The sequence below is a fragment of the Puma concolor genome, chromosome D1 (genome assembly GCF_028749965.1).
Source record: "Puma concolor isolate L17-30 chromosome D1, mPumCon1.1.hap2, whole genome shotgun sequence".
Taxonomy (NCBI): domain Eukaryota; kingdom Metazoa; phylum Chordata; class Mammalia; order Carnivora; family Felidae; genus Puma; species Puma concolor.
The window spans coordinates 41415748-41440939 of NC_141676.1; the positions used below are offsets into that span (position 1 = coordinate 41415748).

General features: G+C 39.1%; 1 protein-coding gene across 2 annotated transcripts in view; it reads left to right on the forward strand.

Moving 5' to 3' along the window:
• Nucleotides 1-25192, forward strand: part of TSG101 (tumor susceptibility 101) — a 58460-nt gene that overhangs the window by 14980 nt on the left and 18288 nt on the right. The window contains exons 5-10 of one of the 2 annotated variants that reach the window (XM_025928146.2): nt 1066-1192; nt 5619-5685; nt 10359-10450; nt 21894-22096; nt 22926-23165; nt 24428-24767. In XM_025928146.2, the coding sequence (XP_025783931.1) occupies nt 1066-1192; nt 5619-5685; nt 10359-10450; nt 21894-22096; nt 22926-23165; nt 24428-24517 (819 nt within the window). In that variant the 3' untranslated portion in view covers nt 24518-24767. Of the gene's footprint in view, nt 1-1065; nt 1193-5618; nt 5686-10358; nt 10451-21893; nt 22097-22925; nt 23166-24427; nt 24768-25192 lie in introns of those variants that run through there. The other variant, XM_086677837.1, reaches the window with a different exon arrangement.

The window sequence follows — 25192 nt, forward strand, 5'->3', positions numbered from 1 at the left end:
TTTTGTTGAACCAGATAATTAACAGGAGAAAAAAAGTGTCCTCTGTAGCCACGCTGCCTCAGCCAGGTACGATCCTAGCCCATGCCCCTCTGTGCTACACATACTGCACATGCTTACCCCCAGTCTCAGCTTTTACATTCACAGACAAAAGGTATGGGAATAGTGGGAGTCGGCAAGTTTTCACAAGAAGCTTTCTGTAGTGTTATTGTCATTGTCTGTAAGTTAGGGGAAAATCAAATGCAAGAGATGAGTTTGGTGCTTTGGAAAGTTGAAAATTGTTAGTGAACACTTCTATTAGGAGAAGAGAAGGTGTGAAGATGACGATTAGCTGATCGAGACGATTAAGTAATCCTTCCGAACCTGATGAACTAGTGAATGAAGTATATGAGATGAGATGTATGCAAAATATAACAAGGGGTGAAAATGGAACCATCAAATAAGCTGCCCTGAACAACTTTGCCTAGCATAGTTTATCTTCCAGTAGTGGTCAATAGATACTTGAGAGAAAAATTTAGCAACCTTTTGGAAAAACAAGCATTTTTGGAAGGAAAGATTCTGTAACAATTTGTATCTTTTGTACAGTGATCTAGTGATTTTAAGGCAGAGCATACCTATAATTTCAGAGTTCATAATATTGTCTAATGAAAATTAGTCTCGGAACATGTTTCCAAGGTAGCATTGTTATCTTTTAAAGGCCTTAAATATTATTTGTGACTAGTGTTTACATTCATCCTGAATTGGTACCAGAAAACTTAATTTGTCCATAGGAAATATAATAAGTTTTAGTTAGCTGTACAGAGTCAAATGAACAGTATTATCTGAATTTTGCATTATACTGCTTTGGCTAGTGTCATTTTTATATACGTGAAGGAACAGCTTTGCTACACATAAGTGATAAGTGAAAATCACCTAGCTTTATTAAGTTAATTCAGTAGAATTTTCATGTTTGGGGTCCTACAAAAAAAGTTACCAAGATCAGTTGAAAACAAGTAAGAAATGGCCATTCTTCTCCATTTTGCCAAAAAGGAAGTCTGTAGCTGACTTAAATTTGTTTTCTGTTTTTAGCCACAGTCAGACTTGTTGGGGCTTATTCAGGTCATGATTGTGGTGTTTGGAGATGAACCTCCAGTCTTCTCTCGTCCTACTATTTCGGCATCTTATCCATCATACCAGGCAACAGGGCCACCAAATAGTAAGTAGAATTAAGATTTGATTTTTAAATTTGTAAAAACAAAACAGAAAACCTTGTAAAAAAATTTTTTTTAATGACTTCACTTTTTAGCTTACCCATTTAGTGGATTTTTTGGAGGTATTCTGAGGCCGCACATCTGCATGTACAGATTGCCACCAAAGACTGGCATTTGGGCTTTCGTTTGTGGGTAGAAATCTAACTATGGGTGTGCTGGATTCCAGAATGGAGGAGAAAGAATGCTGGAATAGAGCTAGAATTGTTAATTATGCATGCCATGGAATAGCCTTATAGGATCGGTTTGGAAACAGATATAAGTTCCAAGGTAGTCTGACCTTTCCTCTGCGACTGTAGAATCAGTGTTGTAGATAAGAATCAATTACAGAATTAACTAAATGATCCACATTCTGCTATTCTGGCTATTACACAACTGGACAGCTAGCTCTCAGCCTTCTTCTCTTTAGTACAGCCAATTCTTGATTTTACCTGGTGTGGAGAAAGTGGGAGCATGAAGTCAGTACTCGCCCCTAATTAGCGGACTATATCTCTATTATATCTTTTTTTTTTTAAGTAATTCTTATTAATACTTTCAAATCACCCTAGAATAATTGAGAGTTGGTTGTACTTATTTGTTTTGACTTTTAGTATTGATTTCATTGTGTTTTGAGCTGTGATTTTTTTTTTTTTTTAACAAATTTTAAGGTTATAATTAAGCAAACTTAAGTTAGATTGTGTGAACTTTCATTCTTCTCATACTGGGAATTATCCTCTTTTCAGTCCATTCTGTCTTGAGGACCATCTTAATGCACTAGCCTAATGGGATTCTAACAGAAAGAATTTCTGAACGCATTTTCTTTTCCTTCCCTGCCTTTGCAGATTAAGTTTGGTTTTAGATATTAGTAGTTCTTTTACTAAAAGTTGTAGTGTGATTCTTTTGTGCCAGAAATTTGTTTTCATCTTAATAAATTCAGTTGAGTCTAGTACCTGAGATTAGACACTTTTGCTCATTTAAGTTTCAAATAGCAAATACTTCCTAGTTTGTCATTCATGTATATTTGCTCAAATAACATAGCTAGTGACCACTTAAGATAACCTTTTCAGAAGTTTAGGTAGTGTTCTAATTTCCTAAATTTCTTCCAGTTTTATTTATATTGACATTGGAAATGCAGCATTCCAGAAAGAGACCACACTAAAGAGATTATTATTGCAGTTCAGTTTTGCACTCACTGTATCACATTAAAAATCTCGGGGCGCCTGGTGGCGCAGTCGGTTAAGCGTCCGACTTCAGCCAGGTCACGATCTCGTGGTCTGTGAGTTCGAGCCCCGCGTCGGGCTCTGGGCTGATGGCTCAGAGCCTGGAGCCTGTTTCTGATTCTGTGTCTCCCTCTCTCTCTGCCCCTCCCCCGTTCATGCTCTGTCTCTCTCTGTCCCAAAAATAAATAAACGTTGAAAAAAAAAATTAAAAAAAAAAAAAATCTAGAGCTGATGTAAATAAATTACTAGAAGAGACCAATTTATTGTCCATTGATTCCAGTTTTAATACTTTCTTTACATTTAAACAATATCAATTATTAGCTATGACTGTAAAGAGATGAAGGTCTAAATTCCCCCACACACACCAAAGAATAACCCAGAAATTTGGATATATACTTAAATATTATCTTCTAGTTCAGAGATTGTATACTTCTGTTATTATTACTGAGAACATTTTTGATCTCCTGTTTTAGGATGACTTTGAGCTAGGTATGAGTCACATTAAAACATGTTATGGCCAAAACTCGTTTTTTGGACAACTAACAGTGATAGTCAACATTTACGGAGTTGTTAACTATAACTGTATACTCTTAACTGTACAGCTAAGCACTAAGCACTTTGTATTCATTCTTCTTTAATCCCTCTAATAACTCCGTACATTATGTGTATTTGTATTCCATTTTATTCTGGCTGCGAATTTACTTTACCTCATTATCTTCTTCCGTGACTCTCTTGGATTCAAATAACATTTGTTGTTTCTAAGAATCAAAATTTGAAGGAATTAGTAGCTTTTCAGAACCTTAGAAAAGGAAAATTGCTTATGATTATGCGGAATTGCTTTTAACCATGAGGTGATGGTTTATGTGTACAAGAGAAACTAGCATGGGGGGTCAGTAATTGACTATGTGTGTTGCTGACACTTAATAGAAGCCTCATGTTTTCATGTTCCTAAAGATCAGCTGTGCTCAGGGTGCCTGGGTGGCTGAATCAGTTAAGTGTCTGACTCTTGATTTTGGCTCAGGTCACGGTCTCACAGTTCGTGAGTTTGAACCCCACATCAGGCTCTGTGCTGACAGTTCAGAGCCTGCTTGGGATCTCTCTCTTCTCTTTCCTTTCTCCCTCCCCGACTCTCATGTGTATGCATGCACACGTGCTCTCTCTTTCTCTCTTTCTCAAAATAAGTAAATAAACTTAAAAAAACAAAACAAGGGGCGCCTGGGTGGCTCAGTTGGTTAAGCGGCCAACTTCAGCTCAGGTCATGATCTTGCGGTCCGTGAGTTCGAGCCCTGCTTCGGGCTCTGTGCTGACAGCTCAGAGCCTGGAGCCTGTTTCAGATTCTGTGTCTCCCTCTCTCTGACCCTCCCCCGTTCATGCTCTGTCTCTCTCTGTCTCAAAAATAAATAAACGTTAAAAACAAAATTTAAAACAAAACAAAACTGTGTTTTGTCCAGGAAGAAAAAATGTCTTATGGAATCCAGCAACTGAGACATTTTGCGAGGTATATTTCCCTTTTTGAAATAGCATTGAACATCACCATCCTAGCTTCATTATACTTAAGAAGAAATTTACCTGTGATATCTATAGTTCATTCTAACAGGAAGACTATGAACACTGATACTTGTAGGTATATACTCAGCAGCTCTGGTAAAGATTTCTAAGGCCCTTGGTCAGAGTCCAGCATACTTCTCCCAGCCACTTAACATTCTGTGCTTAAAACGTTCATTTCTTGTGGCACCTGGGTGGTTCAGTTGGACACACACACATACACATATATGGCGCTCTATACTTCTCCTGTCATAGTACTTATCACTCTATTATTCTTGCTTTTCTCTCCCACTAGACCATAAGCAACTTGAAGCCAGGAATTCTTTGTTTTTCATCAAATTCCTGGTGCTGGTCACATAGAGGGCACTAGAATATTTATGATTGGATTAAGAGCTAATTCACCATTGTATTCAGTGTGAAAAATTTCACTGAGGATAAATTGATTCTCAGACAAGTCATTTCCAGTTAAGGCCGAAACTAATTTTTTCTTCATCTATGCTGATTAGTCTCCTGGCACCACTAACTAGTTCTAGGTCTTTAGTGTTCTCTTTAAAAAACATGTAAATCAGGGGCGCCTGGGTGGCTCAGTTGGTTGAGCATCCAGCTTCGGCTCAGGTCATGATCTCACAGTTCGTGAGTTCAAGCCCTGCGTTGGGCTCTGTGCCGACAGCTCAGAGCCTGGAGCCTGCTTCCGATTCTGTTGTCTCCCTCTCTCTCTGCCCCTTCCCCACTCGCGCTCTGTATCTCTCTGTGTCTCAAAAATAAATTAAAAAAAAAAAAAACATTAAAAAATATATAAATCAGGGCACCTGGGTGGCTCAGTCGGTTGAGCATCCAACTCTTGGTTTTGGCTCAGGTCATGATCTCACAGTTCCTGGTTGAGCTCCAAGTCTGGCTTTGCACTGACAGCACAGAGCTTGGGATTCTTTCTCTCCCTCTCTCTCTCTCTGCCCTTCCCCTGCTCATGTGCTCGCTCTCGTTCATGCTCTCTGTCAAAAATGAATAAGTAAACTTTATATATATACACCATTCCTTAAACTTGCTAGATTTGAACTTTCCCCTAGTATTTCCAAGCTTTTGTTTTGTTTTTAACCAGTCTAGCTGAATATAAGTTTTTAAGTTTCATAAAGGACTTCTTGTAGTTAATTTGAACTATTTGAGAGTTCTCAATCAAACCAACAAAACCAGCTGTGCAAATTGGTCAACATAGTCTTACAAGAAATATGAAAATATTTCTTAGATATAAGAAAAAGGTCACTTTATAAGAAGCTGACCTTGGACCAGATGAGGGCAGAAATACCTTCCTCTAAATTCCAGTTGAACCAGCTACTGTCTCAGGAGAGTGTCGAGAGCTGAGCAGGTTGACCTGTTTGTCAGTTATTCCTTGTTGGGATTGTCATGTGTAAGGTCATAACTCATATTTAATGCTTTGAGAATTATGTGGTTTGAAGATACTTACTGCTTGCAGTAAGGAACTAATATGGATGGAGTGTTTTGTTTTGGTGCTGAGATTTGGATTCTTTACCTGTGTGAAATTTTGCAGTGGTTTGACAGTGATGTATGTCTTATTTGATAGCCTATGTATCCAGGACTATGCAAATTATTTTAAAATGTCAAAAATTATTTTTAGCTTCCTATATACCAGGCATGCCAAGTGGAATCTCTGCATATCCATCTGGATATCCTCCCAACCCCAGGTAATGAAAAATTAATCTTTTGAATAATTATATTAGAAATTCTGTTAGTTCTAGAATCAAAATAATGGGTGCTAGCATAGGGCATCAAAGTAGACTTAGTTTCAGTTTAATGGAAGGTAAAATGGTTTATTAGTGAAATGGTATGTATATAGGTCAGGATTTTTTTCAATTCTAGATAAGTGCAGCTCCAATCTGTTTACATAGAAGGAAGGCGTGGGATAATGATAATGATCTTGATTGGCTTTGGACCTTGAAATCCTTGCTTGCTACTTCCCTTTTAAGAACTTTATATATTTAGTGTAGATAGCTGAAAGGTTAATGGAATACTAATTCTAATGAATTCAACTAAGGAGAAAAATACTTTAATACCCTATTAAAAAAAAAAAAAAACCTTCCCTTTTTTGTAAATTACAGGGGATGAATTAATGGTTTACATGATGGGGTCAGTCTTGTCCCCAGGCATTTATTTATTTAATTCATAGACTACATGTACTACCAACCTTTATTTTCCATTTGATGATAACATAACTCAGGTAAGTTAAATTAATACATCAGTCTTATGAGTAAGACACACTAGAAAATCAGTGAGAAATAATTATTAACCCATGGTTCACATGTGTACTTGTTTCAGTGGTAATCTAGGAATACATTCCAAAGGTGGTCTTTGGGCTGACTTCAAATGCAAGACTGGCATATACTGGTGCCCAGATGAGATTTCTAGCCACTTTATTAACAAGAAATTTTTAACCCTGCTTAACTCTTTAGCTTCATATAACCCTCACAGATAAATGTAGCGAGCTTTCCTGGCTGCGTATATATGATGTATGTACATATAAAATATACAGGATTTTATAAGTGAAAATTAGCAGTCTCATTTATTTCTGGGTCTTTCTTAATTTCAGAGACTTTCTTTATAAGATAGTAAGCATTCTGTTACATTAGAGATGTAAACAGAGACTAGATGAACATCTGTCAGGGGCAATAACGATTCCTATGATTGTGATATATAAACAGGCTATAAGTTTTAGATTTCTTGAGGCCTTTAATTTTCTGATTTACTTCTAGAAATTGGATCTTCTTGTCTGAAGCCTTGAAATTACAAGGCTTTACAATTAATAGTTGCTAATAAGAAAGAACGTTGGACCTGAGGAAATGGTTGTTGGAAGTATAGTAAGAAAGTGGGCTTCTGAACAATAAAGCCGTTTCAGAGAAACTCATAGATAAAAATGAAGGTGGAAAATATTACAAAACTGTAAATCTTACTCAGGTAATTATAAAAGTGTCTTTTGTGAGGTTATTTGTAAGAAGTCCTTTTTTAAGTTTGTTTTTTTTTTTTTTTTTAATGTTTGCTTATTTTTGAGAGAGGAAGAGAGAATCTCAAGCAGGCTCTGTGCTGCCCCAGCACAGGGCCCAATGCAGGGCTCTAGGTCAGCAACTGTGAGATCATGACCTGAACTGAAATCAAAAGCTGAATCTTAACCAACTGTGCCACCCAGACACCCAAGAAGTTCCTTTTTGAGACAGCTATTTTTCAGAAATTTGATGGGTTTTTTCCTTTGAAATGTAACTTTTAATCTCAAAATATAAATAATATGCTAATGAGTCATTAAGGGTAACTATATTCAAATTGCCATCTGTTTCTTTCTGTATATAAAAGGTTTTGGCCGAAGAACTTCAGAACCTCTTTCTCTTCTCCCTTTGTCCTAAAGGAGAATTAATAAATCAGTGACTCAAGAAGAATCTTTATCTTAAAACAGTGAATATGAGTCTTTATTCTTGCTATAGAAAGTTGGACTAGATGATCTCTAAGTTCTCTTCCAAATCTTAAGATCCTTTGAAAGTTTAATTTAGCACCTGCAGCATGTATACAAGGCACCTAAAAGGTATGTCAAGAATAGTTGTTCCAGTTTGGGTATGTGTACTAGCAAGCATGTAATAAGATATTAGGAACCAGTTCCTGGTATCAGAAAAGACAGAAAATGGTAAGTGCTGCGATCAATAGAACTTCACATCTGCTTCAGAAGTGGGAGCTCAGCAATAGCTTCATAAATGAGAGAACTGATTCATGAGGATGACCTTACAGAAGGAGATTCAGGGGCGCCTGGGTGGCTCAGTTGGTTACATATCCAACTCTTGTTTTCATCTCAGGTCACGATCTCATAGTTCATGAGATCAAGCCGCACGTCAGGCTTTGCACAGACAGCACAGAGCCTGCTTGGGATTCTCTTTCTCTGCCCTCCGCCTGCTCTCAAAATAAATAAACATTAAAAAAAAAAAAAAAAAAAAGGAAATTTGGTATTTCCGAATACCAAAGCAAAGAGCAGCAAAAAGTTACAACATTTTACAACTTAGGGGATACTTACCAGTTCTTAAGTCCAACCCACTCATTTTATGTAAGCAAAAGTGTGATAGCCCCCCCCCCCCAAATCCCAGGAAAGAATAGGGAAACGCTGTATGTAGTGTGGCTGGAGAATATAGGGTTATGAGTAAAGGAATTAAAGAGAATAAAGGTACAACCTTCATAGATGTTACAGATCTCCCGAAACCTTCCCTGATCTCTTCCCTGATAGTGATTTTCCATTCTACATCTCTTGAATTTTTACTTAGCATTTGTTGTTTCTTTGATCCAATCAGGACTGAGGAAGAAATGGATTCATATCTTAGCACCTACACAAGCACTTAGAAACAGTGCCTTAAATATAATAAAAAGTAAAATTTGAAGGAGTATGTCAAGAGAAAGGAACATTAGAGTGTTGGAAAATTTTTTTTAAATACTTAGTTTAAAAAAGGCTCTTTAAAAGTTTGGAAAAGATCTGCTGCCTAAGGCAACTAGTTTAATAATGCACAAAGATAGAAAATAGTACTATTCAACTACTTCTTTACTCAAGAAAAATTATTAACCCTGAACATAGAGAATAACCATGAAGAAAAAAAATGGAACAAACTAAGGGACAAAGGAATTCTTGGAAGCTAATACCTGTAGACCTAGAAAAGTTTTTACTGAAAAATTCAGCAGTAATCACAGATTGTCTTTAAAAAGGTGCAAAATGGGAGTAACCCCGGAAGAAAACATATTTATCCCAGTTTTTTTTTTTAATGTTTATTCATTTATTTATTTTAAGAAAGAGACAGCACCCATGCATGTGAGCAGGGAGGTGGGGAGGAGAGAGAGAGAGAGAGAGAGGGAAAGAGAGAAAGAAAGAAAGAGAAAGAATGAATCCCAAGCAGGCTCCATGCTGTCAGCACAGAGCCCGATGCCAGGCTCCACCTCACAAACGATGAGATCACTACCCGAGCTGAAATCTAAGAGTCGCTTAACTGACTGAGCCACCCACCCAGGCACTCCTATCCCAGTTTTCAAAACTGTAGATTAAGAAATGTAAGATTGGCACCATTTCCTTGCACCATGGTAGCAGGGCTACTAAAGACTAGAAATAAAAGTACCATTCAGTAGCCTTTGGCATGTATCTGCTAAGAACATAAATGCTTCATTTTTTTCTTCTTTGATTTTGTTTTTTATACTGATAGATGGTATTGTGATTACACTGAATCTTGAACACACTGTACAAAATGTTTTTCTTGGGGACAAATTACAAAGTGTGAGCTGGTGGTACAAATAGTAGAATCTTTGAGCCACTACACTGAAAGGGGATTACTGACTCCAAACTCAGAGCTCCTGCTCCTGAACTGGCTGTTTTTAATCAGTAATTTTAATGGACTTGTAAAAGACATATTGATCAGAATTGCAAATGTCATAGATCTGGTGACTAATCACAATTCGTTATCAAACTAACAGGTAGCTAGTAGTCATCTTGTTTTACTTTTCTTCTCCATCGTAAGTGAAACACTAGCAAACTAGTGAACATTCAGAGGAGAGTGATTAGACCTAAAAATCATGTCCTGTGAAGAATGGTTGAAGGAATTTAAAAGAGCACCCAAAGAAGAGAAGACAAGACAGAGGGGGAAATGTTGGAAGTCTCCTGCTATTCAAGTGGTTTTCCAGAATGCAAATTTAGGACCATTAGTTGGAAGTGACATCAAAATGGTATTTAATGTTGAGTAGAAAAGTATGACCATTTGTCAGATGATCATTTGTTAATGATATTTATAAAACAGTGTTGGATAAAAGATTGGAGGAGAATACTTCTAAGGAAAGTTCCTTCTCATACGAATACATGAGTGACACAAACTATCCATAGAGTGAGAAGAAAATTTTTAAAACTTTAAAGAGAATTTTCAGATCAGATATTCACAAAGCTTATCAATGAACCACAGGCAAATATATATACATATATACAAATATATATACATATATATACACATATATATAATATATAATGTATAATATATAATATATATAATATATAATATGTATGTTGCTTCCAGTTCTGATACCATTGAACTGCCCTTAGAAATACTCTAGTTGCTTTCTGCTCCTGTGAAGATGACCCTCAAATAACCAGGGCCAAGCAAGAGTATTTTAACCATTTACTTAGGAGTAAATCCAGTGTCGTTAATGGAATTTCTATACCACTTTGCTTGAGAAGACACTCGTGACTCTAAAAGTCATTAACTGATAAAACATCTCAAACTTAACTTCCTGAATGGGATTCTTAAAGATACTCTAGTATCTTTGTCATATTAACATTTAATGTTTTTTGCTCTCTTTTTAGTGGCTACCCAGGCTGTCCTTACCCACCTGGTGGTCAGTATCCTGCCACAGCGAGTTCTCAGTATCCTTCCCAGCCTCCAGTGGCCACTGTTGGTAAGGACTCTTCAAAACTGTATTTCTCCCATAAGGAAAGTCAGAGTCTCCTGTTGTGAAAAGTGCGTTTCACTTTTCCATGTGAAATATTATACTCTTCCTTGTTGCAGGAAAAACTCTTAATGGTCAATGTCCTATAATCCAGAACTTGAAGTAGGTGGTTGATCTATCATTATATAAATGAGCCTTCTATCCAGGCATAAAAATAAATCTGATTGACTCTTTTCACTCTTTGCTGTGGGTCACATATTTTCTTTTATGAACTTTGTGTGTGTTGAACTATTAACAGATACGGTACTTAGATTTCCCTAGCCTGGATATATGTGAAGACAGATGAGCATCTTTTGGAGAAGAAAGTCAGTGGACTAATTGGCTCCTTTATGAAGTTTATCAGAGCATGTACTATCGGCCATACTTGCTTTGTGCCAGGGTCTCTAGGTTTACTTCATATCAGTGATGTCCTTTTATCAGAGAGTGGTTACAGTTGTCTCAACTCTGATTTACCTAAGTGTTTTGAAACTTTGAGGAGAGAAAATAACAAAACGAGGTGCTTCTGGCCTAGGACTTGACCCTGAATAGAATCTGTTCTTTGAACACTTTGGATCTGTTGTTAAGATTCTCATCCTTGAAAGTAATCATGTAATAATTCACACCTTGAGAAAGAGTTCTTTGAATCCATCTATGAAGGGGTAGATGTGCCTTTAGGATGTATGTCGTTAACCTTTCCTGTATTCAAATGGAAATCCATGTCCACTTTCCAAATGGAAAGTTTTGCGTTATGTATATGATGCATTTTAAAAGATGCCGACAAAAAGAACAAGCCTCATATGTACAACTCCTTTTGGTATTTCCAACACAAAGAACTACATAAATCTTAAGTATTAGGAACTTTTTTCCCTTGACACACATGATGTGTACTTTGTTTTCCATAGTTTCTTTTTGAGACTGGTCAAGTTTATCTTGTCATTTGTCCTATATCCCACTTGGATACCTTTACTCCTATTCCTAACAGAACATTAAGCTACTTTGCAAGGGCTCGTTTCAGAATGTTTTGGTAGAGTTGTTAACTGATTGTAATAATGGCCAATATAAGCTTTGGCCATCCTAGTGCTGGAGAGTCAGTTATGTGTGATTTCTGACCAGCCCTGTTAGCTTCAGTGTCCCCCTCCCCTGTGATATGATTGCATGTGTTAGATCTCACAGCCATGTTTCAAATTCCCCAGCAGGCTAGCTTAGAGTTTTTCTCCTTTAAAATCTTATCAGTTAGTAGCATAAAGCCATTGGGTATATCCTAACTTACTGGTCGCACTTGGCAGCATTTCCTTTACATTGTTACATTGCCATAGGACTTCAGTTTCTATTTCACAGAGGGGTATGTTAGGGCCCAAATCAGATTTAACTTTGGACTATTTTTAAAGCAGAACATGCAAATACTGTTATTAGTTTTAGCGGTAGCTATTCAGTGTATGCTAACCAAACTTTATTTTTATAATGGATTTTACATTTACAAAACAAAACGAATTTCCACAAAACCTCAAAGCCATAGTTCCTGAGGACTCTTTCCATTGTCTAGACTCTGTTGAAAAGTTACTTAACGTCACACTGAATTTGTTACATACTTTGGTAGTCAATGGGTAATGAAGGAAGAAACCTGTTTACATAGCCAAAAAGAAAAAAAAATCTAAGTGGTAATACGTATTGATACTTAGCACAAAGATTTTATTTTTATTTATTACTGGCAGAGTTAAGATTGGACTCTGTCCATGATATAAGATACATGTATATAAGATAGATATTATACAAGATTCTGTATATAGTACATATCCAAGTGGGATATAGGACAAATGACTCATACAAGATCCCTAAAAAATGATGGGTAGGAGCACTAGGTGAGGCATTAGGTGGTGTCTTCCCCCCTACCCCACGCCAGCCCCCCCTACCAGCCACTCTGTCCCTGTCCAATGCACGGAGGCTTAAAAGTTTGGCACTCCCTCAATCCTAGTCTCAGCAGTGTGAAAGTTCTCTTTGGAGGTTGATTTATTTCAGGAGGCTATGTAGATGATTATAGTTGATTTACAATTCTGAATACTAGACTTTAGACCCTTTAACATACATATAGTATCATTTTTAGTTTATTATAGTTTAATAATAGCAACATTGGAGAATGAGTGCTTATCTCCACCATTATTTTTTGTTTCTTGTCATCTTTTGGGAAAATCATAGCTGGAGCTATTATTAAACAAGATGCTTAGGAAAATGTATTAAGTATTCAATTGATGATACTCATCACATTCACCCTGATGCCTTTATTATATGAATACCCTTATATGTGAAATAATTTTGGACAGACTATTATACGTTAGCAAGGTCCAAAGTAGCACACCTACACAGTCTTATGTAATTCATGTAATTTTGTCTAAAATAACTAAAAGGTATGTCCTTAATTATTGGGTTATCATATGCTATGTGTGACACAACAGGAGGCAATCTGGCCTCCATTCTTTACTAGAAAATTATGAATGGTACCCCTAAAGTTAAAGCCAATACCTACTCTAGAATTTCTTTTGGAAATCTTCCTTAATGCTGTATTATCTCAGCATCAGAATTTAATCATATCCTTTTAAGATTTTGTTCCTAAACTCAATCATAAACAAGGATCAGAAACATTTAGTTTGGTAGGGTACTGTTAAAAGACATTTCAGAAACTGGTTTTGTGTTTGTTAAGTCTTGTTTTAAAATGTTAGGAGCAGAGGGGCACCTGGGTGGTTCAGTCAGTTAAGCGCCCTACTCTTGGTTTCAGCTCAAGTCATTATCTCATGGTTGGTGAATTCGAGCCCCACATCAGGCTTTGTGCTGACAGCACGAACCCTGCTTGGGATTCTCTTGCTCCCTCTCTCTGCCCCTCCCCTGCTCATTCATTCTCTCTCTCTCTCTCTCTCTCTCTCTCTCTCAAAATAAACATTAAGACTATATATATTTTTTAATGTTAGCAGAAAGTCTTGCAAATGCTGCAGCAGAATTATTTCTACATTTTTTCCATTTGTTGTTGGTCCATATTTAATAAAGAGAAACAAAAACTTGAAGGAAAATAAGCTTCCTATTGAGCAACATTCCTTTGAGGATTGAGACTAGTAAACATGACAAGGTTTTCTTGACTGTCTTGTCTAATGCTGGTCTTCCCTCTCTCGTCATCCTGGATTCATGAGTTCAGCATACAAAAATTGACCTTCCTGAATATGGCACCCCGCTCAATGTGGGCATACTGGTTCACGCTTGTGTGTGGCTTTGGGCACCTCTCCTCCACAGTCTTTCACAGACTGCCTTTGGGAAGACCTGCCTTGTCTTCAGGGTAAAGTAGCATTTTCTTCCCTTGTGGGCAGTCAGTGAGGGCTTGCCAAGGGGCTTGCTGTGCTAAATGTTTAAAACCTTTTCTGCTGCAGAAATCCAAAATAATAATAAATTTTGAAAGCTTTAAAAAAAAGGCCTTTATCTAAATTGATACTGGATTTTAACTTTTTTTTTTTTTGGGGGGGGGTATATGAAGGGTATGAGTAGCTGATTCGTTTGGCTTCCTGGGGTTATTTCCATAGGATACTTCTAACATTGTAGGTTTTTAAATTGTTCTCTTTCACAAAATAATCTGAAGGAATGACTTTGATTCTGACCCATCTTTTTTAAGGATGGAATTTTACTGTCCTTCAAATTAACTGGCCTTTGTGCTCACGCCTGCTAGTAACGCCTCTCGGTTTTTATGATCATCGAATGATTGGGTAGCACCGTGTCTTTTTGTAGTAGCTACTGCTTTGGCGTCCTACTTTAATGAGGTTCATACCTACTCACCTCTACTTTTGAAAACTTGAATTTTTATGTAAACTAACGTAAACTTTTCTTTGCGGTGTGTGGTTTTTTTCAAGAAGTGTAAACTGATGGTTTTCCTTAAGTCCACTTTTTTCTCACTGTGGTTACAGAGACTTTCTAGAGCTTAAATAAAGAGTAATGCTCTGACAGTGTTTAAAAGATAAATTGAGGTGCACCTGGGTAGCTCAGTCGGTTAAGCGTCCGACTCTGATTTCGGCTCAGGTCATGATCTCACGGTTCGTGAGATGGCTCCTCGTGTCAGACTGTGTGCTAACGTCACGGAGCCTGCTTGGGATTCTCATTCTCTCTCTCTCCCCCCGCCCCCACTCACACTCTTTCTCTCCCAAAATAAATATTTTTTAAAAAAAGATAAATTGAGGTTCCCTGATTTCTTTGGAAGAAAAGTTCCATAACCCACACAGAGGCTGGTAGTAGTATTAGAAGCTTACATATTCAAAGACTATAAATAAAGGCCTTTGTAAGCAGCTTAATGAATTTGCCAGGTGTGCACTTACTAGCATGAATCAGAATGCCTTTATCCATATAGTTATTTGAATGTTCTTCCTATATCAGAGATTGACCTATTTTTGTGTGTTTTTATTATAAAAGGAAATAATGGGACTTGATCGAGTGATCCAAATGGGCTTGATCCGGTTTCTGAGCAGATAGTAAAGCACCGTTTGGGATTGCTTAGGCTCCATAGTTTGATCTGTAGCACAGATGCCAAACCAAAGACCATTGTGTGGGACTGAGTTAAGTAACATCCTGAAGTAAAAATGCTGTGCAGGTGATTCACTTTTGCTGGTTAGAGTTCAGAAAACTTTACTGTGTTTAGTTATAAATAAGTCAGAGAAGGACAAATACCATACGATGTTGCTTATAATGTTTTTTACTTATTTTTGAGAGAGAGAAAGTGAGTGGCAGAGGGGCAGACAGAGAGAGGGAGACACAGAACCTGAAGCAGGTTCCAGGCTCTGAGCTGTCAGCACAGAGCCCGATGCAGGCCTGGAACTCCCGAGCCGTGAGATCATGACCTGAGCCGAAGTCGGATATTCAACCGACTCAGCCACCCAGGCACCCCTATATGATGTTGCTTATTTGTGAAATCTTAAAAATAAATAAGCCAAGCAATAGATAAGCCAGCCAGGCTCACAGATCTAGGGAACAGGAGAGGGGTGGTTGCCAGAGGGCAGCAGTTGGAGAAAGAGAGAAGGGGATGTACTGTTTTTGTTTTTAAATAAATTGAATGTGTTTAAAGTTTACTGTTTAGTTATCTTGTACTTTACTTTGGGATTGCCCTGGATTCTCTAATATAAATGATCTTTTTGAGTTACAGGAAACAGTGATCATTTAGTAAGTACTGTTAGGAGGTAAATAAAACTGATTAAGTGTTTAAAGATAGTTTTAAATCAAGTAGTCTATACTAGTGCACTTTGAAGATACTAGCCTAAATTATTTGTTGAATTATCAGATCTATCGAGTAGCATATTGGTTTCCTAATAGTAGAAAAAAAAATTTTTTTTTAATTATGTTGTAATTCCTAAGGATTAGGTTCAATAATTGAATCCTACCTGACATTTAAATGAAGTTTTACTTACAGCTGTTTCTCAAAATCGTTGTTACCTTTTCAATTGCTGCTAATCTGGAATTGTAGAAGGGCACTTCTGAAATCTGACTCTGCATGGGTAAAGGTCACTGTGTGGGTACTTGATGCATGGCGTTTGCCACAAACTCTGTTTAACCCAAGGCTTATTAGAGCAGGTACAAAGAAAATTAAAATTTCTCTTAAGACATTTGAGGAAAAAAATTTTGGTTTGAAAAGTGATCAAGCAGAAGAGAATCTGTCATCAAGTCTCTTTTCTTATTTGTTTAAACAATCCCTTAAAGTGTCAAGGTGCATCGAATTTTGAACTTTAATAGATTTTCTTCTTTGGCATTCATATTTCAGATCTTAATTACAGTTCTCTTCTTTTTAGAAAGTAGGTGTATTTAAATGTTTAAATATACTGTATGTAAGGTCTGTGTGTGGCAGAGGAAAGGACGAGGTCTAATCTTGGCATTTCCACCCGCCTCGGGTGAACTGTGACCTTTATTGAAAGCAGGCATCTGCTGCCTCAGCTTGGCTGCCATTTTGAGTGCTCATGGCTTCAGCTAGAGACTTACTTGGATGGCCTTATTTGGTGCTGTATGGTAACATTTGTTCTCGTGTATTTTATTTTATTTATTTTTTTTTAATTTTTTTTAACGTTTTATTTATTTTTGAGACAGAGACAGAGCATGAATGGGGGAGGGGCAGAGAGAGAGGGAGACACAGAATCGGAAGCAGGCTCCAGGCTCTGAGCCATCAGCCCAGAGCCCGACGCGGGGCTCGAACTCACAGACCGCGAGATCGTGCCCTGAGCTGAAGTCGGCCACTTAACCGACTGAGCCACCCAGGCGCCCCATGTTCTCGTGTATTTTATAAGAGAAACAATATAAATTCCAGAATTTAAATGTGTATTTTTAAAAAGAAATTTTAAAACTTCACATCAGTGTAAGTCGGTCCATTTTAGTGTAATACTTTTAACAAAATGTGATGTGTTTGTGTGTGAAAAACCCTGGCTAGTTATAAAATAAGACCCTTAATCCTTTATTACTTCAGATAACTTCTACATAGATGAATGGAACACTAAGTGCTATGTATGATTGGCCACATCGCTCTACCGCCTTGAAGGAACATGTGTTGGAAGGGGTGTTGAAAAGCAAACAATAGAGTAAAATATTTCACACTGCACATTTTATTTATTTATTTATTTATTTATTTTTTATATATGAAATTTATTGTCAAATTGGTTTCCATACAACACCCAGTGCTCATCCCAAAAGGTACCCTCCTCAGTACCCATCACCCACCCTCTCCTCCCTCCCACCCCCCATCAACCCTTAGTTTGTTCTCAGTTCTCAACAGTCTCTTATGCTTTGGCTCTCTCCCACTCTAACCTCTTTTTTTTTTTTTTTTGTTCCCCTCCCCCATGGGTTTCTCTTAAGTTTCTCAGGATCCACATAAGAGTGAAACCATATGGTATCTGTCTTTCTCTGTATGGCTTATTTCACTTAGCATCACACTCTCCAGTTCCATCCACGTTGCGACAAAAGGCCATATTTCATTTTTTCTCATTGCCACGTAGTATTCCATAGTGTATATAAACCACAATTTCTTTATCCATTCATCAGTTGATGGACATTTAGGCTCTTTCCATAATTTGGCTATTGTTGAGAGTGCTGCTATGAACATTGGGGTACAAGTGCCCCTATGCATCAGTACTCCTGTGTCCCTTGGATAAATTCCTAACAGTGCTATTGCTGGGTCATAGGGTAGGTCTATTTTTAATTTTCTGAGGAACCTCCACACTGCTTTCCAGAGCGGCTGCACCAATTTGCATTCCCACCAACAGTGCAAGAGGGTTCCCGTTTCTTCACATCCTCTCCAGCATCTATAGTCTCCTGATTTGTTCATTTTGGTCACTTTGACTGGCGTGAGGTGATACCTGAGTCACACTGCACATTTTAACACTCACTGCTTCCATTTACTCAAATAATTCTGGCTGAGCAGCTACCACAATTCAATGCTGAGCCCTTCAGAAGTCAAATTCTTTCAAGATACTGTTCCTCTCCCCAGTGGGACAGCCAAATTTTTACCAGGAAATACTGCCAGAATTCAATCTCTCTGACTTGCGTTGATCTGCCATTTTTGCCAGGGTGGTGAAAACCAATTTATGGTTTTGGTTTCTCACAACAAATTGAAAAGGTTAGAAAAAATGCTAATTGCAGTTAAATCTGAAAAGTAAGTTATTGAAACAACTTAATACAGGGTGGAATAAACATGTTTCTGTAACAACCTACCTCTGAGTTTCTGACCTAGTCTCTATTGCAACAAAACCAGAAACTCCAGAGTATAGGAATCCCCAATTCCTGGTTTGTAACGGGTGGTGGCCCAGCCCAGATTTAGGTTAGCACGTGCCTCCTTTTCCAGACATCTACACTGCCCTTCCCATCTTGAAATTCCAGTTTCAGGAAGTTTTTAAAATATACCTTTCTCTTTTTTGTACTCTGGGGTATTTTTAAAGTTCAAAGTATGTTCTTAAACTGATAAATATAGTAAGAAGTATTGGGAATTAATTATGGCAAATAGAGGGAAGATCATTAGTGGAGGTTAGTCTTTTTTTCTTTTTAATCTTTATTTTTGAGAGCGAGAGAGACAGAGTGCAAGTAGGGGACGAACAGAGAGAGAGGGAGACACAGAATCTGAAGCAGGCTCCATCCAGTCTCTGAGCTGTCAGCACAGAGCCCAACACGGGGCTCGAACCCACGAGCCACAAGTTCATGACCTGAGCTGAAGTTGGATGCTTAACCGACTGAGCCACCCAGGTGCACCTAGTGGGGGTTAGTCTTAACCATATTTAATGGTAGAAGATGGGATCTGATATTTAAGAACATTAAACTGTTTTTGTTAGTTAGAATGACTTGAGAGTTTGTTAATGAAAGAGGTAGGGCTGGCTATGGAAAAAAGAATCATCCAGCAGGGAAGTAAGTAGAGCACGTGCAAGGCCTTCAGGAAGTTTGCCTTTCATAGGTTGTGATCAGTATAATTTAAGTGTTGTAACAAATGTAGACCATAATTTGGGGGATGAGGTTGGGACATGGTGACAAGGCCGGAAAAATATCTGGTAGAAAAGCAAGAATCACACAGATGGATTACAGCAGTGTAAACCTTTCTTTCTTCATTATCCTCCTCAGGAGCCTTTTTAGACATTTTTTCCCTTAATCATCCCTCCTGTGAACTGTTAATACTGTATATTATACTATATACCTGTTTACATTATGTATATCTCCACTCTATACATAAAAAGAACAAGAGGTTTTCACTTTCTAAGAACCAGCTTTCATCTTCTTAGAGGAGTAATATCACCTCCCCTTGAGTATGTGTATGGGTTAGAGTGATGCTGGATAAGACTGGCCTTGAACTCAGAGGAAAGAACTAGAGAGAATAGCATTGCAAAGATTGTCCCCGGCTCTGGGCTAGGAAGAGAGGTGAATAAACAGACCTCTCCTTAGCCAAGAGCAGAGTGGGAAAAAAAAGTCACTGTGCTTAGGCTAATCAGATTAGGAGGAAGAACAGATGAAAGCATAAAAGCATGTGGTCTTTTGGAAAGATCTAGAGGAACACAAGTTGTCTTCCTGTAAAAGGGAAGGTAGTGCTTCTGAACAGGAGTCAAACCATAGTTCCATAGTTAAAGGGGTGAGGATTCTTGTTTCAAAGGAGAGTGGGAGAAGAGTGGAGAACTCCCATCTGATGGTTTCAGTCCTTTGAAGATGTCCTGAGGATTTTTTGCCGTTGTGGCAGATGATAAAAGGCGGCTAGAGCTTTAGGAGTCAGAAGGATTGAGGATTTGGATCAGGTTGTGTTTGGCAGGTGAGGCCTTTGGAGTTAGGAGGCCTGGTGGTCTGACAGAATGTGAGAGAGGCCGCCTCAGTAGAGAGCCTGCCCACGAGACTGTGAGAGATGGGCAAGAAGTCAGGGCTGAGGGAAGCTGCTCACAGGAAGCAGGAGTGGTAGAAAGAGAGGTCAAAGGTGCAAGAAGGAATGGATGGAGACATGAATTAGTGAATGGGAGAAAGTTGCTCAAGTCATCCTGGTCTCTGTAGAGGAAGATGTGAATACAGAGGCGGTCAGACAGGAAAACAGCAAGAAAAATTAGGGGAATGAGCCCAGAGGTGGTGCAGTAGTTGGTAAACCGATGAGAATCTTTGGAAAAGTTAGGTATTCAGAGGCCAGGGATGTGGAAAACAAGAGCTCAGTCTTCATAGGAGAAATGTGGTTGCCCTCTTGTTTTGCCATTCTGAATTCCAAAACACAAGTTACCTGAGTTAACACTTTTGCTTTTCAGAAATACAAAATAAGCTGAAATATTTTTTTTTTAATTTTTTTTTTCAACGTTTATTTATTTTTGGGACAGAGAGAGACAGAGCATGAACGGGGGAGGGGCAGAGAGAGAGGGAGACACAGAATCGGAAACAGGCTCCAGGCTCTGAGCCGTCAGCCCAGAGCCTGACGCGGGGCTCGAACTCCCAGACCGCGAGATCGTGACCTGGCTGAAGTCGGACGCTTAACCAACTGCGCCACCCAGGCGCCCCTGAAATACTCTTGTAAAATGAGAAATGAATTCTGGAAAGTACATACCTTATGGATTTGTATGTTAGTAATCAGCCAGAAAGTATTAACTGCCTCTTGCCTCTCTGTGAACCCTGTAAGATGGATACCGTCTGGGCTGTCCTCAGCAAGAGGTTTCTAGCAGGGAAGAGGGGAGGTCCTTGGAGTGAGAAGGAGTGCACACTGCGGGGCTGATCCTGGGCTCTCCCTCTCACTGTGTGCAAGCTGTGTCCTCAGGACAAGTGGATGAAGGACACTCCTAGGAAAACCTGGCCCTGGAGACACTGTCTATACTCATTTTCCCTCACAAGAAGAAAACCCAAGTCAGGAAAAAACAGTTCTTCTGTGGTGGAAATAAAAAAAGAAAGAAAAGCAGAACTTAGACTTTTAGACTTAGACTTTAGACTTAGACTCTTCCTTTCAAAACCTATGAAACCAGAGAATGTCCCAATGTTACTTGCAAAAAGCCGGAAAAACATTCAGGGTAACCTGGTATGAACCACCTTCTGTAGGAAGACAGCTTTACTAATTAAAAAGTAGGGTGACCGACCAGCTTATGCAACATCAAGAACTGTGGACAGACAGGACACCGAAGAGCCCGTGTGGAGCTGGCTGCCTATCATTTGGAAAGCTCAATTTCATTTTAGAAACAGTGCACCTTTTTGGTACTAGGAACAGGCCTATGATGTGAGAACATGAATGGTAAGAGTTTGGATACATTTTGCAAACGGACTAAAGGGGTGGGGTCGTCCCCCCCCCCCCCCATGGGTGTAACTAATTGTCTCCAAAAATTTTCAGCTCAAAGTAGAAGTGATACTTTGTAAATTAGTCTGTAATCAGTTTTTATTCACTATAGGCAGTGACAGATAAATGTAATTATTTACACATTTGCTGAATCAGGACCCCAATTGAAGGACACTGGTAGTCATGAATACATCTGTTATCGGGAGAACCTTTTGAAGCAAGTATCAGAGGGATAAGTTTATTTGATATGAAATATGCAAGGAAATTATAGAAGACACATTATATAGGAAGGGACATTTATCAGCTGTTGGATTTTCTGTACATCACTCTCTTTTGCTCATTTGTTCTTTCCTATTCTTTCGGTAAAGAGTAAAGGAGTAAAAGTCTTGAAGGGAAGCCTTATTACCCTTACATCAAGGAAACTGCCTGTTCTCGGTCTTCTTCTTGGCCTCTACGGTGGGTTCCTCTCTACTTCAGCTTAGCAGCGAAACCTGAGAATGCCCTTGACCTGAAGCGAGTGTTTTTCTTTGGCATAAATTTATCCCATTTGTCCTTTCTCCCACTTTGAAAGTGTCAACTCATTTTGTCCCACAAAAGGAGTAGAAAGTGCCTGGGAAATAAGCAAGTGGTTTCTGCCTTTTTCCTGTGCAGGTCCCAGTAGGGATGGCACCATCAGTGAGGACACCATCCGAGCCTCTCTCATCTCAGCAGTCAGTGACAAGCTGAGATGGCGAATGAAGGAGGAAATGGATCGCGCCCAGGCCGAGCTCAATGCCTTGAAACGAACAGAGGAAGACCTGAAAAAAGGTCACCAGAAACTGGAAGAGATGGTCACCCGTTTAGATCAAGAAGTAGTAAGTAACTCACTGAATACTTGTGATTTTTGGGCATGTACACCTTGGTTACCCTGGACTATGGGTCTAGTAAGAGTTGAGAAAATTAACACGAGTTTTCTGGTCGTTAAGAATTTGAATATAGCTTCTGGATAGCTTGTTAGAAATGGAGCCTGTGTTTGCAGTGGGGAGGTAGATGGTATTTAGAGCATTTTTACTTGTACCTTCACCCTGAGAGATGAGCTTCCGACTCAGTGGAGGATTGTTTCAGTGCTTGATGATGCCCGACAGTTAACCGGGAAATAAGAATTTGAGAGAGTTCTAAGGCATGAAGGAGATCTGCAGACCGTGGGTAGAGACTGGTCGAGTTCGGAGCCCACAACCACCAGCAGCATCTTGTAACTAAAGTTCAAGTGTGTGGGGTTCTTTGGGTTCATCCTCCGTGTAGACTGAGGCAAGTTATTCCTCCGTAGCAGCTGCCCACTTATTTGGAAGAAAGACGTCCTTTATTTTCATGGAGGGAACCTGCTGCTGGAAAATACGTTGTGTGATGGCTTAATTTGCAACATCATCTGTCACTGATAAGTGACAAGCTTATCACTGCCACTGGATGTGCTCAGTGTAGTGTTTTCAACATTAGTCCGTCTTCACTCGGCATATATTACATCACACCTTTTCCTCTGCCGTTGGCCAATATGTTATCTGAAACATTAAGATCGACCATGTGTTGTTTATTGCTTTTTTTATTTCGCAAGGCTGTTTCTGTAGAGTTGAGTTGTAGATGCTTGACTGGTAGATGCTTATGTACAATTCGTATGAAGTCCTCATACTTGGACTGTTTTGTTTTCAGGCTGAGGTTGATAAAAACATAGAACTTTTGAGAAAGAAGGATGAAGAACTCAGTTCTGCTCTGGAGAAAATGGAAAATCAGTCTGAAAACAATGATATTGATGAAGTTATCATTCCCACAGCCCCACTATACAAACAAATCCTAAATCTGTATGCAGAAGAAAATGCTATTGAAGACACTATCTTTTACCTGGGAGAAGCCTTGAGACGGGGAGTAATAGATCTGGATGTCTTCCTGAAGGTATGTCTTCCTCACTCTGCTTTCCAGGATCTCAGAACTCATGCTTTAGAGGCACTGACCTTGAAAACCACAAACCAGGAGGGTTTCTCCGTAGGGGAAGTTAAAATCCCTTGTGTTCCCAAAGAGAGCAAGTGAGATCTGTGGCTGTGAGCAGTGTGATGTCACCTACACAGGGCTGAGGATCCCCCTGGGAGGGGAAGAAAGGTGGACTAGTGGCTGTACTTCCCATCCCCCAAGGCAGCACCAAGCTGAATGTAGTCATTCCTGCCTGTGTCTTTCCACTGTGCCGCATGGGTCAGAAACAATCAGATTTCCGTTGGTTCTTTCAAGTCATACACCATCTAAAGTAAGATCACTGACGACCCCACCCGTTTTGGGTTCTGTTTTCATATTTCCCTGTTAATTTTCTTAGAGTTGCCTAATTTTAGAGCTGTTTTCCCGGATCGAACAGCCCTGCAAAGTATTGGGCTGCCCTGCTCGTACCAGAGCCCTTCTGAATGAAGGTTGTTTTAGGCTTAATGCTAACGTACAGACGTGAAGATCCAGTGAGTTAGCTTGGCTACTGCTCTCTGTTGGATCGGGGAGTGTGGTTTTAGGAGAATAGCAGCCCTCTTTTAGGGTATTTGATTCAGCTGCTTCAGTGCACACGCAGGGCCGGCTGGCTGCTTGGGTCGCTTGCTGATCTTGCCTCTCTCGCTGTGATTAAGTGGCCAAACCGGTCTTGGGTCTGGTGCAAGCACATGAATATCCGGCTAGAAATCAGAGACCCAAGATGAGGCCTCCCTCCCTTCATATGCTGTTCCTGCTTGGGCGGCCTAGCTTAGGGAAAGGTGCGCGCAGAGAGGCCCGAGAGGTATGCTGTTGCCAGGCATTGGACAAAAGCTGGTTTATGCTGCTCATTCCCCTGCTTTTCGCCAAGTGCAGGCGGTCGTAACATTTTTAGTAACTTTTGTTAGGATTGCAGTTCTAGTTTCCCTGGTATCTTGGTTAATCTCAAGATGTAGTTCAGACTCCTGAGCCAGATCCTGTAATGTCATGCTTCCCTGTGAAGTAATCCTTTACAGGATCTCATAGCACAACCTGCCAGCATCAATCTAATTTAAAAACGAGTTTAAAAAAGCTACATGTAATGAAATATTGGTTCCAAAGGACGGTTGATACAAGTTTAGGGTTCTTAGATCGCATCTAAGTTACAAACTGTCTGATACTTCCTGCCTTGGTCAAATCCGTTCTAAACTGTTGAAACTTTTTCCCCCTCCCAGCATGTACGTCTTCTGTCCCGTAAACAGTTCCAGCTGAGGGCACTAATGCAAAAAGCAAGAAAGACTGCCGGTCTCAGTGACCTCTACTGACTTCTCTGATATCAGCTGGAGATTGAGCTCTTCTTAAAGCGTTCTTTTCTTCTCTTTCTTTCTCTTATCAGTAGGTGCCCAGAATAAGTTATTGCAGTTTATCATTCAAGTGTAAAATATTTTGAATCAATAATATATTTTCTGTTTTCTTTTGGTAAAGACTGGCTTTTATTAATGCACTTTCTATCCTCTGTAAACTTTTTGTGCTGAATGTTGGGACTGACTATGCTAAATAAACTTTGTTGCATAATTTTTCTCTTTATTCAACATTTTTAGGAAAAATCAATGAAATCCTAAGAAAGCATAATATCCATCAAGTTAAAATTTAGCATTATTCTGTAATCTACAAAGTGAATTGTATTTAATATGGAATATACCATATGGAAATCTAACTTTTGAAATATTTGAAACTGAGGGATGTAAGGGGCTTTTTCTGTTAAAAGTCCTATGTGGTACCCTCCTACCAGTCCTTGCCTAGATCTGTTTCCTTTCTAGGCCTAACCAAACCATAACCGGTCTCACCAAGAAGAAAGGAACAGAGTGGCAAGTGCAGGCTACACACCTGAGAGTTACGTTAATTGGGCAAGACGGTCTGGCCACAGTTTAGGAAGGTAGAGTGCCTCCGTGCTTTTATTGTCACATGAAGTCCGTCTTCCTGGTGTGTGATTCTACAGC